General features: G+C 38.1%; 1 protein-coding gene across 2 annotated transcripts in view; it reads right to left on the reverse strand.

Moving 5' to 3' along the window:
* IARS1 (isoleucyl-tRNA synthetase 1) overlaps positions 1 to 14,535 on the reverse strand; it is a 127,348-nt gene that overhangs the window by 79,136 nt on the left and 33,677 nt on the right. For both annotated transcript variants that reach the window (XM_023738600.1, XM_023738601.1), the window contains exons 7-10: positions 12,208 to 12,355; positions 9,514 to 9,601; positions 9,200 to 9,260; positions 1,494 to 1,589 (exon numbers count right to left, since the gene is read on the reverse strand). In XM_023738600.1, the coding sequence (XP_023594368.1) occupies positions 1,494 to 1,589; positions 9,200 to 9,260; positions 9,514 to 9,601; positions 12,208 to 12,355 (393 nt within the window). The remainder of the gene's footprint in view (positions 1 to 1,493; positions 1,590 to 9,199; positions 9,261 to 9,513; positions 9,602 to 12,207; positions 12,356 to 14,535) is intronic.

The raw sequence follows: 14,535 nt of genomic DNA on the forward strand, positions 1-14,535 counted from the left end.
AAAGTTAACCCACATGACATTCAGGACAGATACGAGGTATTAATTACAGCAAATGACAAATACCTGTATTCAAAGAGGAAAAGCTAAAATATAATTCAAAACCAAGAAGTTATTTTTTTATTATCTATTAGTGGATTAGCCATGCCAGTTGATCCTAAAGTTATTATGAATAACTAGTTCCTAAAAATCAACTTTTAGGACTAGTTCTTAAAAATCTAAAAGTAGTATTATCAAAAACGCTTCCATCAAATTTGAATATGGACCAGGTCCTAGGTGACAGTAAGCAACAGCTCATTTTATTAGGTATAACAATAGCATGGCATGGTGACTATATCAAAAAGTCCTTATTAATCAGAGATGCATAGGAAAGTATTTAAAGAAGAAAGACAAGATGTTGAGGATTACGCTTTAAAATCCTCTAACCATAATAAGAGGGTAAAGGAGGGAGGGGAAGACACGATAGATACGAGAGTCCCAAAATGCTAGTAATTAATGAAGCTGGCTGATGTGAATACAAGGATTTATTGGAATACTGTCTTTACTTTTGCATATATTTGAAATTTTCCATATTAAAAATCCCTGCAGAGATAAAGCAGGAAAGTGAAATGACAAATAGGGACAGACTAGCTTCACTGCCTCTCAGAACAAAGCTTTAAGCTCACTCACCAACATGTGGTCAAGTCCAGAGAACAGAGTCTATAGGTTCCAGCAGGCCCTGTGCTAAATGCCTGGTATAGAGGATTCCATTTAAACCTCACTATCACTCAGATAGGCAGGTATTACTAACCCATCCACAGGGGAGGAAAATGAGGTTCAGATCAGCTAAGGGACTTGCCAGGGACTGCCAGTCAGTGGCAGCGCACGATTTAAATTGAGGCCTGGTTTACAACAAACATGTGCCCTTAGTCCCTATGCTCTTTTGTTTTTATGCATATACAAATTATATTAAAAGGCCTACATTTTTAGAACAATTAATCTGGGCAAAATGTAAAATCAACCATATAGTACAGTTCAGAATAGAGACTGCATTCCTCCTTTTTACCAATTTCAGGAAACTGCATGCAGCATTTAGTCAAGAACACAGCAGAGGGGATGAAACTATTGTGCATTTTGATTGTCATGGTGATTGCTCCACTCTGCATTTGCCAAAACTCTTAGAACTGTATACCAAAATGAGCAATGTTTATTGTACGTAAATTATGAATAAAAAAAGCAGATACCTTCGTTTTTTCAGAAAGAGTAAATGCCCCATCATCTGCTCGGGGTTTAACCCACCATTTTCCAAAGTCAGCTCAGGGTAAAAAAGGAATCCCAACAAGGCAGATCCAAGTTTCACAAGCAGTCCCTTGGAGGCAGTAAGCTAGAAAACAGGCAGACCCCATGGTCCAAAGGAGAGCGAGAGGCACAACTATACTCATGGCTCACCATCCCACAAAAAGTGGCCTCTGACATTTTCTTCTCACAAATACATCTGCAAGATTTATACTACTTACAGCACCAAAGTAAGGAGCCTGGTGTACAACTCCAGTGCCTTCTTCCTCTCTCACGTAGTTGTCGACAAGCACAGTAAAAGCACCATTCTCTTTATACTGGAAAAGTAAGGTTAGCAGATTTAAAGGATGAAACACTACTATACCGCAACAATTTCATAACAGTTTTGGGTAAAAACCTGAAAACACTTAACATGTGAAGTTATTTAAAGAAACAGAAAAGATAGAACAATTCAGGCTGAGAAGAAATATGCTATTTCAATACACCTAATCTTATAAAATATGAAAAATGATTCTTATCACTTACAAATGAAATAGTTATCTGAAAACTTGCAAATAAAATTTTCTAACTTTCTTAGCCACAAAAGCTTTTACATTAGTTCTCCTCACACCACACATGCCCACCAAGCATGCAGTGTCACATGCAGTTCAGAAAATGTGCTCCCTAAACAGTCACTTCCTGGAATATTCTGCATCACTGCACATGCTTTGCTGCTCCTGCTCCTTTCAGCCTGGCTCCAGTTATTCAGTCGTAAAGGCCAAATCTTGAAAGAAACAGGATAGGAGAGCCAAGAGTTACATGTCCCATTTATAGATGCTCTACCCACTAAACTGAGGGGACATGTTTTCATTTTGATTTTCTATACAACGACAATAATGTCAGGATAACACATATAAAGCAACAGACCTAGTTTTTCTAACTTTATCCCTTAATATTTCTTTCAATATATCCTTTGTTTCAGCAAAACTGGCTCTCTGCTTTTCTACCTCTCTTCCTTTGAAGAAAATACTTTAACAAATGATTTTCAAATTTAACTCCTATAATCCTCTGAAAAAGGTATTAGTATTACCATGTTTTAAAAACATCCTGGCTCTACTGCCCTTCACAGAGGAACAAACTCAGAGCAAAGATTAAATGGCTTGACCAAATCACACCACCAACAACGATGAAACCAAGACCTGAAGCAAATCCTTCTAGCTCCACGTCCTCCAATGTTATTCTCAGCGACATCATAGCTCTTTGCTTCCTTGGAACGTAAAACTAAACTTGAATAACAACCATGAATTTTTACTGATACAACCCAAGTCACCTTGAAATATTTGGGGTACAGTATGATAGGTGCTAAAATGTGTATCTTCAATAATTTAAACTTGGAGACAGATCATGTGAGTTCTTAGAACCCTATGTACCTTCAGGGAACCCAAACACTCCTTACTGGTTCCCATTCTAGACAAAAGAAAACCTGCACTGCACTCTCAGCTTCCCAGGGTCCAGGTTCCTGATTTTACTGACAACAAAGCTGAGCTGCCTAATAGACCAGGTTAACAGTTACCCACAAAGAGCTGCAGTTCACGATAGCAAAAAGATGGAAACAACCTAGGTGCCCATCAACAGACGAATGGATAAACATACTATGGTATATTCACACAATGGAATACTACACAACAATAAAGAACAATGACGAATCCATGAAACATAACATGGAGGAATTCGGAGGGCATTATGCTGAGTGAATTTAGTCAGTCACAGAAGAACAAACATTGTATAAGACCACTAGTACAAGAATGCAAGAAAAGGTTTAAACACAGAAGAAAACATTCTTTGATGGTTACGAGGGTAGGGAGGGAAAGGAAGGGTTAATCACTAACTAGACAGTAACAAGAATTATCTTAGGTGAAGGGAAGGACAGCACAAACTACATGGGAAGTCAGCACAACTGGACTAAACCAAAACTAAGAAATTTCTTGATTATAATCAAACACTGCGAGGGACAAGAGTAGCAGGGGCAGGGGTCTGGGGACCATGCTTTCAGGGGACATCTAGGTCAATTGGCATAATGAAGTTTATGAAGAAAATGTTCTGCATCCCACTTTGGTGAGTGGCGTCTGGGGTCTTAAAAGCTAGCGAGTGGCCATCTAAGATGCATCAGTTGGTCCCAACCACCTAGACTAAAGGAGAATGAAGAACACCAAAGATACAAGGAAAGTATTAGCCCAAGAGACAGGAAGGGCCACATAAACCAGAGATTTCATCAGCCTGAGACCAGAAGAACCAGCTGGTACCTGGCTACCACCAATGACTGACCTGACAGGGAATACAACAGAAAGTCCCTGATGAAGCAGGAGAAAGGTGGGGTACAGAACTGAAATTCTAGTACAAAGGCCAGACTTAATGGTCTGAGACTGGAGGAACCTCAAAAAGCATGGTCCCTGGACTCTCTGTCAACCCAGAACTAAAACAGTTCCCGAGGCCAACTTTTCAGACAAAGACTGGACTGGACTGTGGGACATAAAATGATACTTGTGAAGAGTGTACTTCTTAGCTCAAGCAGATACATGAGACTCATCAGGCAGCTTCTGTCCTGAGGTGAGATAGGAAGGCAGAGAGGGTCAGGAGATGTTTGAATGGACATGGGAAAGCAGGGGGGCAGAAAGGAGGAGTGTGCTGTCACAGTATAGGGAGAGCTATTAGGGTCACATAACAATGTATGTATAAATTTTTGTATGAGAGACTAACTTGAAATATAAACTTGCACTTAAACTACAATTTAAAAAAATGGAAAAAAGAAAAACTTAACTTAAAAAAAGAAAAAGAGCTGCAGTGCTGCTGCTCTCACAAAGAGCATCTTGGTACCACAGCTCTCACATTATGAGTATTTCAGAATATATATATTTTAAAGAATGCAAATGATTTTGTCATAAATCAAAGAATTCTGTAATACCCTGTCTAAAATTCACTGACGGTCCTAGATATTTCAGGAAGCTAATTTAATAGATACGTGTTATTCAGCTGAATTAAATATGTAAAAAACCAAAACCTACTGCCGTCAAGTCAATTCTGACTCATACTGACCCTACGGGACAGAGCAGAACTGCCCCATAGGTTTCCAAGGCTGTAAATCTTTATGGAAGCAGACTGCCACATCTTTCTTCTGTGGACTAGCTGGTAGGTTTGAACCACTGATCTTTTTGGTTAGCAGCCGAGCGCTTTAACCACTGTGCCACCAGAGCTCCATTCAATATGTACTGAGTGCATATGCCACAAAGACCAATAACTTAACCCAAAGCTCATATGTATTGCAGGACCTCTGAACCCAGGACCACAGTGAATATATGTCCCTGCACATTTTTCTGAAAGGAACTTTCCTTAGGTTCTCACAAAGGTCTGCTAGTCAGAAAAGTTAAGAATCACTGATCTGAACAGAAGGGAAATTCCTCAACATAATAATATACAAAGCCAACAGCCAACATCATTCTGAACCGAGACACTGCAAGCATTCCCCTTGAGAATGGGAACCAGACAAGGATCCCCTTTATCACAACTCTTATTCAACACTATGCTGGAGGACCAAGCCAGAGCAATAAGGCAAGAAAAAGAAATAAAGGGCATCTAAATTAGTAAGAAAGAAGTAAAAGTATCCCTATTCACAGATGATATGATCTTATACAAAGAAAAACCAAAGAATCCACAAGAAAACCACCGGAACTAGTAGAAGATTTCAGCAAAGTATTAGGATACAAGGTACAAATACAAAAATCAGTTGGAGTCCTCTACACCAACAAAGAGAATTTCAAAAAGGAAATCACCAAATCAATACCATTTACAATAGCCCCCAAGAAGATAAGGTACTTAGGAATAAATCTAACCAGAGACGTAAAAGACTTACACAGAAAAAACTACAAAACACTACTGCAAGAAACCAAGAGACCTACATAAGTAGAAAAACGCACCATGCTCATGGAGAGGAAGATTACCTTGTGAAAATGTCAGTTCTACCCAAAGTCATCTGCAGACAGAATAAAATCTCGATCCAAATTCCAATGGCATTTTTTAACAACAAGATGGAGAAACAAGTCACCAACTTCATACGGAAAGGGAAGAGGCCCTGGATGAGTAAAGCATTACTGAAGAAGAACAAAAAAGGAGGCCTCACACTACCTGATTTTAGAGCCTATTACATCGCCACGGTAGTCAAAGCAGCCTGGCACATATAACAACAGATACATAGACCAATGGAACAGAACTGAGAACCCAGACATAAATTCATCCACCTATGAGCAGCTGATGTTTGACAAAGGCCCAAAGTCCATTAAATGGGGAAAAGACAGTCTTTAACAAATGGTGCTGGCATAACTGGCTATCAATTTGCAATAAAATGAAACAGGACTCATACCTCACACCATACACAAAAACTAACTCAAACTGTATCAACGACCTAAATATAAAATCAAAAAAGATAAAGATCACGGAAGAAAAAATAGGGACAATGCTAGGAGCCATAACACATGGCAAAAATAGTATACAAACCATAACTAACAATGCACAAACACCAGAAGAGAAACTAGATAACAGGGAGCTTCTAAAAATCAAACACTTATGCTCATCAGAAGACTTCACCAAAAGAGTAAAAAGACAATCTACAGACTGGGAAAAAATTTTTAGCTACAACATATCCGATAAGGGCATAATCTCTAATACCTATAAGATACTGCAACACCTCAACAACAAAAAGACAAATAATCCAATTAAAAAATGGACAAAGGATATGAACAGACACCTCACCAAAGAAGACATTCAGGTGCCTAACAGACACATGAGGAAATGCTCAAGATCATTAGCCACTACAGAAATGCAAATGAAAACTACAATGAGATACCATCTCACCCCAACAAGGCTGAAACTAATCCAAAAAATATAAAACAATAAATTTTAGAGAGGTCGTGGAGAGATTAGAACACTTATGCACTGCTGGTGGGCATGTAAAATGGTACAATCACTTTGGAAAATGATTTGGCGCTTTCTTAAAAAGCAAGAAAGAGAAATACCATACGATCCAACAATCCTACTCTTAGGAATATATCCTAGAGAAATAAGAGCCATCACACAAATAGACATATGCACACCCATGTTCACTGCATCATTGTTCATAATAGCAAAAAGATGGAAACAACCTAGGTGTCCATCAACAGACAAATGGATAAACAAATTATGGTACATAAACACAATGGAATACTATGCAACGATCAAGAACAATGATGAATCCAAGAAACATCTCACAACATGGATGAATCTGGAGGGTACTATGCTGAGTGAAGTTAGTCAGTCACAAAAGGACAAACATTGTGTGAGATCACTATAAGAACTCAAAAAAAGGTTTAAACAGAAAAAAGCATTCTTTGATGGTTACGAGGGTGGGGAGGGAGGGGGAGGGGAATTCACTAACTAGATAGTAGACAGGGATTAACTTTGGTGAAAGGAAGGACAACACACAAAACAGGGGAAGTCAGCAAAACTGGACCAAAGCAAAAGCTAAGAAGTTTCCTGGACACATTCAAATATTTTGAGGGACAGAGTAGCTGGGGCTGGGACCACAGTTTCATGGGACACCTAGATCAACTGGCATAGAAAAGTTTATTAAGAAAATGTTCTGCATCCCACTTTGGTGAGTGGCATCTGAGGTCTTAACAGCTTGCGAGCAGCCATCGAAGATGCATCAACTGGTCCCATCCCACTTGGAGCAAAGAAGAATAAAGAAAACCAGACACAAGGAAAGCCAAGACCAAGAGACTAAAGGACTACATGAACCAGAGACTCCACTAGCCTGAGACCAGAAGAACTAAATGGTACCTGGCTACCACCAATGACCACCCTGGCAGGGAACACAACAGAGAGTCCCTGATGGAGCAGGAGTAAAGTGTGGAGCAGAATTCAAACTTATGTAAAAAGATCAAACTTATTGGTCTGACAGAGACTGGAGGAACCCCCAAAACTATGGCCACCACATGCTCTGTTAACCCACAACGGAAACCATTCCCGAAGCCCACTCTTCAGACAAAAATTAGACAGGATTATTAAAAAAAAAAAAAAAAATACATGTGAGGAGTCTGCTTCTCAGTGCAATCAGATATGGGAGACCAAATGGGTGGCTCCCTTCCGGAGGCAGGATGAGAAGGTAGGAGGGGACAGGAACTGGTCAAATGGACACAGGGTACCCAGGTAGAAAGGGGGAATGTGCTGTCACATTGTGGGGTTTGCAACTAATGTCACAAAACAATATGTGTATAAATTCTTGTGTAGGAAATTAACTTGAGTTGTAAACTTTCACCTAAAGCACAATTAAAAAAAAAAAGAAAGAACCTCCTCCCCGCCAAAAAAAAAAGTCACTGATCCAGTGGAAGAGTTTTTAGACATAAATGCAAATACAACATAAAATATGTTAAGATGTACAAAAGAAGAATGCAGTAATGACATTTTTCAGAGTGAAAAACTGAAGAGGCATTTCAGAAAGTATTTCTTTCAGATAGCATCTGAGTTCAGACTTGAAGGATGAGCTGAACTCCAGCAGGGACGTCATCAAAGAAAGGCCAAGAACTTTTTAAACAGGAAGAAAAGATAATGAAAACAAAGGCAAGGAGGCAGGAAAGGAAAAGACCAGTTTGCGTGAAGCATAGGATATGTTTAAAACAACATCAAGAGATATGGTCAAGAAGCAGGTCTGCTGTGTACCCAGGTGGAAAGGGCAGGCAAGGGGTGCACCTTGAATGCACTAACATGGCAAATGACGAAGGGTCACGGGAGGGGACTGGGCCAGGTCAAGGTGGAAGGGAATCTATTTTGCAGCAGTATGGAAGGAGGAAGAATGAGTCCATTAACTCAGAAACTACTATAATACTCCAGGTAAGAAAAATGGAAAAATACTCAAGATACATGAAAGGAAGAGACAGACGTGAGACACTGTGAACAGAATCCAACTGTCAAGAGTTCACCTGGATTAACCAAATTCTAGTTCCACATGAAATGAGAACACCAGAAAGTAAGCAAATGTTTTATATTAATCTATGATCTCAGGTTTCACCTTCTAATGATAGAAAAATTGTCCAGTTGGATATCCCCATATTATGTACATGAGAATGTTGCTCATTATCATACTCCCTAGACTTGTAAGAAAGGGATTAATGCGAAATTCCTGCTTGACCTTGTTCTTTTTTTATTTTTGGTATGGAGGAGAAGGGGAGGAGGGGGAGAACAGTTGTTAACTCTAGCTGTGGATTCTCTGTCGTCAGAAAGGAAAACGACATAAACCAGCTTTATAATTCTTAAGAAAACTAAGGTATTGTATTGTATGACCTTTGTTGTGGTACCTAAATTTAAACATCTACTCCATCAACTTCCCTTAAATGAATTCCATTTAGCTTTACACACATTTTTATTCTGAACGTTATTTTAATTTAAAAAAACAAAAACAAAAAACCTCAATAAGTTCCCTGAGTGATATGTAGACTATCAACAGTAAAAATAAACGCACATAAATCTTACCAAATGTAAAGTGATCCCTTATACAAAACAAACCAGAATTTAATTTTATTAATACTTAAACACCAGGGGCAAGGACGAGAAGGCGGTGGGGGGGACAGGAAAGCTGGTAATTGGGAACTCAAGGTCAAGATGGGAAGAGTGTTGACATGTCGTGCGGTTGGCAACCAACGTCACAAAACAATATGTGCATTAACCATATAATGATAAACTAGTTTGCTCTGTAAACCTTCATCTAAAGTACAAAAAGGAAAAAAATATTAAACAGACTTTTGGATTCAGCTACACTACACAAACAACATAACCAATAAGAAAATGTAAATACTTATTACAGCACGTCATTATCAAATAATGGGTTGTGAGAAGCCACTTAGGACAAAGTCCCTGCGCTCACCTTCAGGAAGTAGTCAAACAGTGGCCTGTACTTCCGCCCTTTGAGATAAGCACCAGGAAATCTAGGAAAAGAAAGGCCAACTCGCAGTTAAAATCATCAAACTCGGCTGCAGCCACATCAAGTCACCACCACCCCTCTCTGGTTTGCTTGCTGTTTACTCATTAATGCTGACATGAATGTATTCAGTATTAGAACAACTTAGTACTTAAAAACTAAATCTGAATAATATAACTATTGGGTAATACATCTTTTAACTTTTTTTAAAGCTACACACATACACACACACACACCCCCCAACCAATTTGTGTATTCACCTTTCAAGGATCTCATAGTCATTTTCCACTTTATAGAGGGCTGATAATCTGGCTTCCATTAAAATGAGTAATTTTCCTTTGACAATATCTACGAGAAAGCGAAAAGGCAGACTTCAGTAATATTCAGACTTTCAATTACTCTGAAGATACACATCAGGCACACTTTTTCTCCTCGAGTGAGCACAGTACTCACAGAGGAATAATGCAAAAAACACTATGGTACATTGCTTTTCAGGCATGAAAAGATAAAAACATCAAACACGTTCAGGCAGCTCATTGATTATTAACTGCACCTGAATCTATTTTAAATAAATCTATCTTTTTTTCAATGGTAATATGTGAATGTGTAAAAATCATAATACGAAGGAACCAAGTACCTCACAAAGGAAAAAGTCCCCTATAATTCTCTCCTGCCCCAGATATGATCATTTGGTTGTCTATTCATCCAGATTTTTCTATGCAAATACTTATATATATGTAAATGTGCAGGTTCTTTTTTAGAGGACAATTATGGAATAATACTCTATACAGTTTTGTAACTTGTTTTCATTTAATATATGTGGACATCTTTCCATATGTTAGCACATATATCATTTTATCACATATATGCTAGCACATATCTCATTTTATAGAGGTACTAGTTATTTTTAACAAAAAGTTTGTTCAAATTTTCACTACTATGAACAGTGAATATCCTTGCAAGTATATTTGTACCCTTATTGGAAGTATTCCTGGAGGATACTATCCTAAGAGTAGAAAAGCTGGAGCAAACAACCATTTAAAATTTAATAGACACGGACAACTGTCCTACTAAAACTAGGTTAGCTAATTTAAACTCCCATCCATAAGGTAGAGGAGTCCCTGGGTGGCGCAAATGGTTAAACACTCAACTACTAGCAAAAAGGTTGGTAGTTCAAACCCATGCAGAGATGCCTTGGAAGACAGGCCAGGTGATCTACTTCCACAAGGTTATGGCTTTGAAGACACTACAGAGCAGTTCTACTCTTCACATGAGGTCATCATAAGTCGGAATCAACTTGATGGCAACTAACAACACGTCATATATTCAGTTGACTACAAGAAAAATAAGAATCTATGGATCACTGCAAAGGCCTTCTTCGCAATTCACTGAAAAACTGCTTATAAAAAGGCTGCAACTCACTGAGCTCTGACTTTACAATAACTTTCTTATAAGTAGAGTCTACATTTCTGAATGAAACTCAAGACACATGGTCTGTTAAGCATAAGAAGAATATGCAGGCAGAGGAAAAGGGTATGTGAAATTTCAGTCAGATAGCTCCCAAGGCAACCAGGCTTGCTACAGAATGACCACTGTACCACAAGTGGAACTTGTGAAGACTGGATTGACCAGCCCTGGAAAAGCAGCTGCAAAAACTCAGACCCAGGTCCCCACATGGATAACAGTTCCCCTTCCTAGCAGAGATCACTGAAAACCAACTCTTGGTCCTACATATTTCCAAACAAAAACAATATAAAGAATTCCCCTAATGAGGCACAGCAGTCCAGGGACAAGGATTAGAAGGTAGAAGGGGACAGGAAAGGTGGTGATAGGGAACCCAAGGTTGAGAAGCGACACTGTTGACATGCTGTGGGGTTGTTAACCACTGTCATAGGGTAATGTGTATACCAACTGTCTAATGAGAAACTATCTGTTCTGTAAACCATCTAAGGTACAAAAAAAAAAAAAAAGAATTATTTATGTGACATCAAATTGACAACAGCAACTCAAAAGGTTTGATGGGAAGCCTAGGGGGCAGTGAGTAGAAGGTAACAGTGATGGAATAATTTGGAAAAGGATAGTGAGAACAGCAGCACAACTGGAAAAATGTAATCAATGTCACTGAAATGTACATGCAGAAATTTTTGAAATGGTATAACTTTGGCTATGAATATTTTCACCAAACAAAAAAAAGGGTGCTCCAAGGTCGAGAAGGGAGAGTGTTGACATGTCGTGGGGTTGTTAACCAATGTCATAAAACAATATGTGTACTCACTGTGTAATGAGAAACTATTTGTTCTATAAACCTTCATCTAAAGTACGATAAAAAAAAAAATTTTTAAAAAAGAAAGAATTCCCTCCCTCTCTTTTTCCCTAATACTCTCCATTCTTTTCTTAATATTCTTCCCTTGCCAACACAAGCTATTATGAATCAAGTTAACTCTTGTAATGCAGCTTTTTTATTAGCAATGGGTTTTTCTTTTCCTGCTTCCCGCCTCCCAATCTCCGGAAAAAACCCTATACAAACAAGAAGGTACTAATGTTCAAAAAGCACTAATCTTTTTTAAATATAAATCTCTATGGAAAGGGCCTATTTGAGACTGGAAACTCTCCCAGGAAATACTGGAAAGGCACAAAAAGAACAATGTGACACCACATCTCAGAATTTTCAATTCTTCATCTGTAACAGGGGCATGATGCACAAAGCATATCGCAAACTATAAATTATAAGGAATTTGCGCTTTCTACTTTTCATATCTCTACACTATTTTTACGTTACTTTTTCAATCAGAAATGGAAAAACCTTTTCTAGAGGTTATTTTTATGATTAAGTCAAATGCTTTTCAAAGCCTTTTATTTTTACTGTAAAAAGAAATGTACGCTTTCATAATTTTAACATATTTTAAGAAAGTACATGATACACATCAATCCTAAGCACTCAGACTCATGCTTACCTTTAATCTTCACATACTGCATATCGGGATTAACACAGAGGGCAAGGTTACTAGGTAGAGTCCATGGAGTGGTTGTCCAAACAACTAAAGATACATTTTCATCTTCCTCCAAAGGGAAAGTTACAAATACTGAAGGATCTTGAACATCCTGAAATAAATTGAGGTAAAGTACTACTTTACAAAATCCATAAGAACAGACATGTAATAAAAAGGACCCTAAAGAGGAATAAAACAAACCAATTTTGAGAATACTCCAAGCTTTTAAAAATCTTTTTTTGCCAAGTTTATAAAAAGAAAACATGAAGCATAAAATTCTAAACATATTTTTTAAATACTTAAAAAATGTTATAATAGTTACCTTAGTAGTCACAAATATAAAACATTTTAAGACATCTGCGACTTTTTAAAGTAATGTTATCAAGAGGAAGTAGATACATAATGGGGGTTTCACCATTACAATGATATATTTTACAGTAAGTCTCTGAAAAGTTAGGTCAACAAAATACCTGTGTTGGAAAACAGAGTTACACTTTTCTGAAAAATATCTAAAAGAATTATACTGAAACACCACTAACTTGAAAGTGTAATATACCAGTATAAATTAAATTCATTAAATGAAAGGAGATTGACTTCAACGCAAAAAAAATCAAAGATTTCAAAATAAATAGCTCTGAAGTAGAAAACAGCATTTCCCAACACAAACCAAACACATTCTAAATAAGATGCCACAAGAAAACATTCTACAAGCTTCAACTTATAGTATTTACATACAAAAACCATACCAACCTGAAATGAGAGACATTCTACAAATTTACTGGCCTATACTCATCAAATATGCCAATATCATGAAACAAAGAAAGACCAAGAACTGTTTCAGATTCAAGGAGGTTGGAGACATAGCAACTGAATGAAACACGTGATCTAGGATTTTCTTTTGATATAAAGGATACTGGGACAATTAATAGATTCTGAATAAGGTCTATAGATTAGATGATAAAATTTTATCAATGTTAGTTTCTCAAGTTTGATTATTTAAGAGGAATCTGGTTGAAGGATATATAAAAATTCTCTTCAATTTTTCTGTATAAGTCTGAAATATGTCAGACTAAAAATTAGAAGAAAACCAACACAATCACAAGAACGGTTAAAATGAAAAAGACAGAAAATGTCAAGTAACCAGAACTCTGCAGTGGGAGTATAAATCAGAATAACCACTTTGGAAAACTATCTGCCAGTACCTGTTAGAGGAGAGGTCAGCAAACTAAGGCTCGTAAGTCAAACCTTTTTCGTCACCTGTTTTCATACAGCCCGTGAGCTACGAATGGTTTTGACAGAGTTGCAAAAGAGACCATCTGGCCTGCAAACCCTAAGATATTTTACTACCTGGCCCTTTATATAAAAAGATTGCTCACGCCTGTACTTGAATTTAAACATAGTATACCTATGACTCAGCAATTAAACTCCTGGGTGTACAACCAACAGAAACGTCCACATATGCTAACCAAAAGATTAAGTTCTAGAATGTTTACAACAGTACCATTCATAAAAGCTAAAAACTCGAAATTATCCAAATGCCCATCAGCAGCAGAATGGACAAATGAATAGCACGCAGCAAGCAAGACGACTACACAACTACAACTACCCGCTTCATGGATGACGTTCACAAACAACGCTGAGACAGACTCCAGACACAAAAAAGGACACACTGTAGGAGTCTATTTATATATATAAAACCCCAAACTGGCAAACTAATCGATGCTGTTGCAAGTGAGAACAGTGGTTATTCTAGGTGGAGGAGAGGTAGGATTAACCTGAAGAGACCATGAGTAGAGCTTCTTTCTCTGGGTGTTCGCTTCACCACTGTATTCATTTTGTAAAAAATCATTGAGCATCTTGGGTGAAGGGTGAGACAGTACACAATACAGGGGAAACTAGCACAACTTGTACAAGGAAAGGTCATGGAAGCCCCACAGACACATCCAAACTCCCTGAGGGACTGAATTGCTTGGTGGAGGGCTGTGGGGACCACGGTCTCAGGGAACATCTAGCTCAATTGGCATGACACACCTTATAAAGACAATGCTCTACATTCTACCCTGGTGAGCAGTGTCTGGGGTCTTAAAAGCCTGTGAGCGGCCATCTAAGATACTCCACTGGTCTCATCCCTTCGGGAACAAGGGAGAATGAAGAGAACAGGATACAAGGAAAAAATCAGTTTGAAGGACTAATTGTCCACAGCTACCAAGGCCTCCACCGGACTGAGTCCAGTACAGCTAGATGGTGGCCAGCTACCACCACTCACTGCTCTGACCAGGATCACAACAGAGG

Source organism: Trichechus manatus, unplaced genomic scaffold, assembly GCF_000243295.1.
Source record: "Trichechus manatus latirostris isolate Lorelei unplaced genomic scaffold, TriManLat1.0 scaffold00120, whole genome shotgun sequence".
NCBI classification, from domain to species: domain Eukaryota; kingdom Metazoa; phylum Chordata; class Mammalia; order Sirenia; family Trichechidae; genus Trichechus; species Trichechus manatus.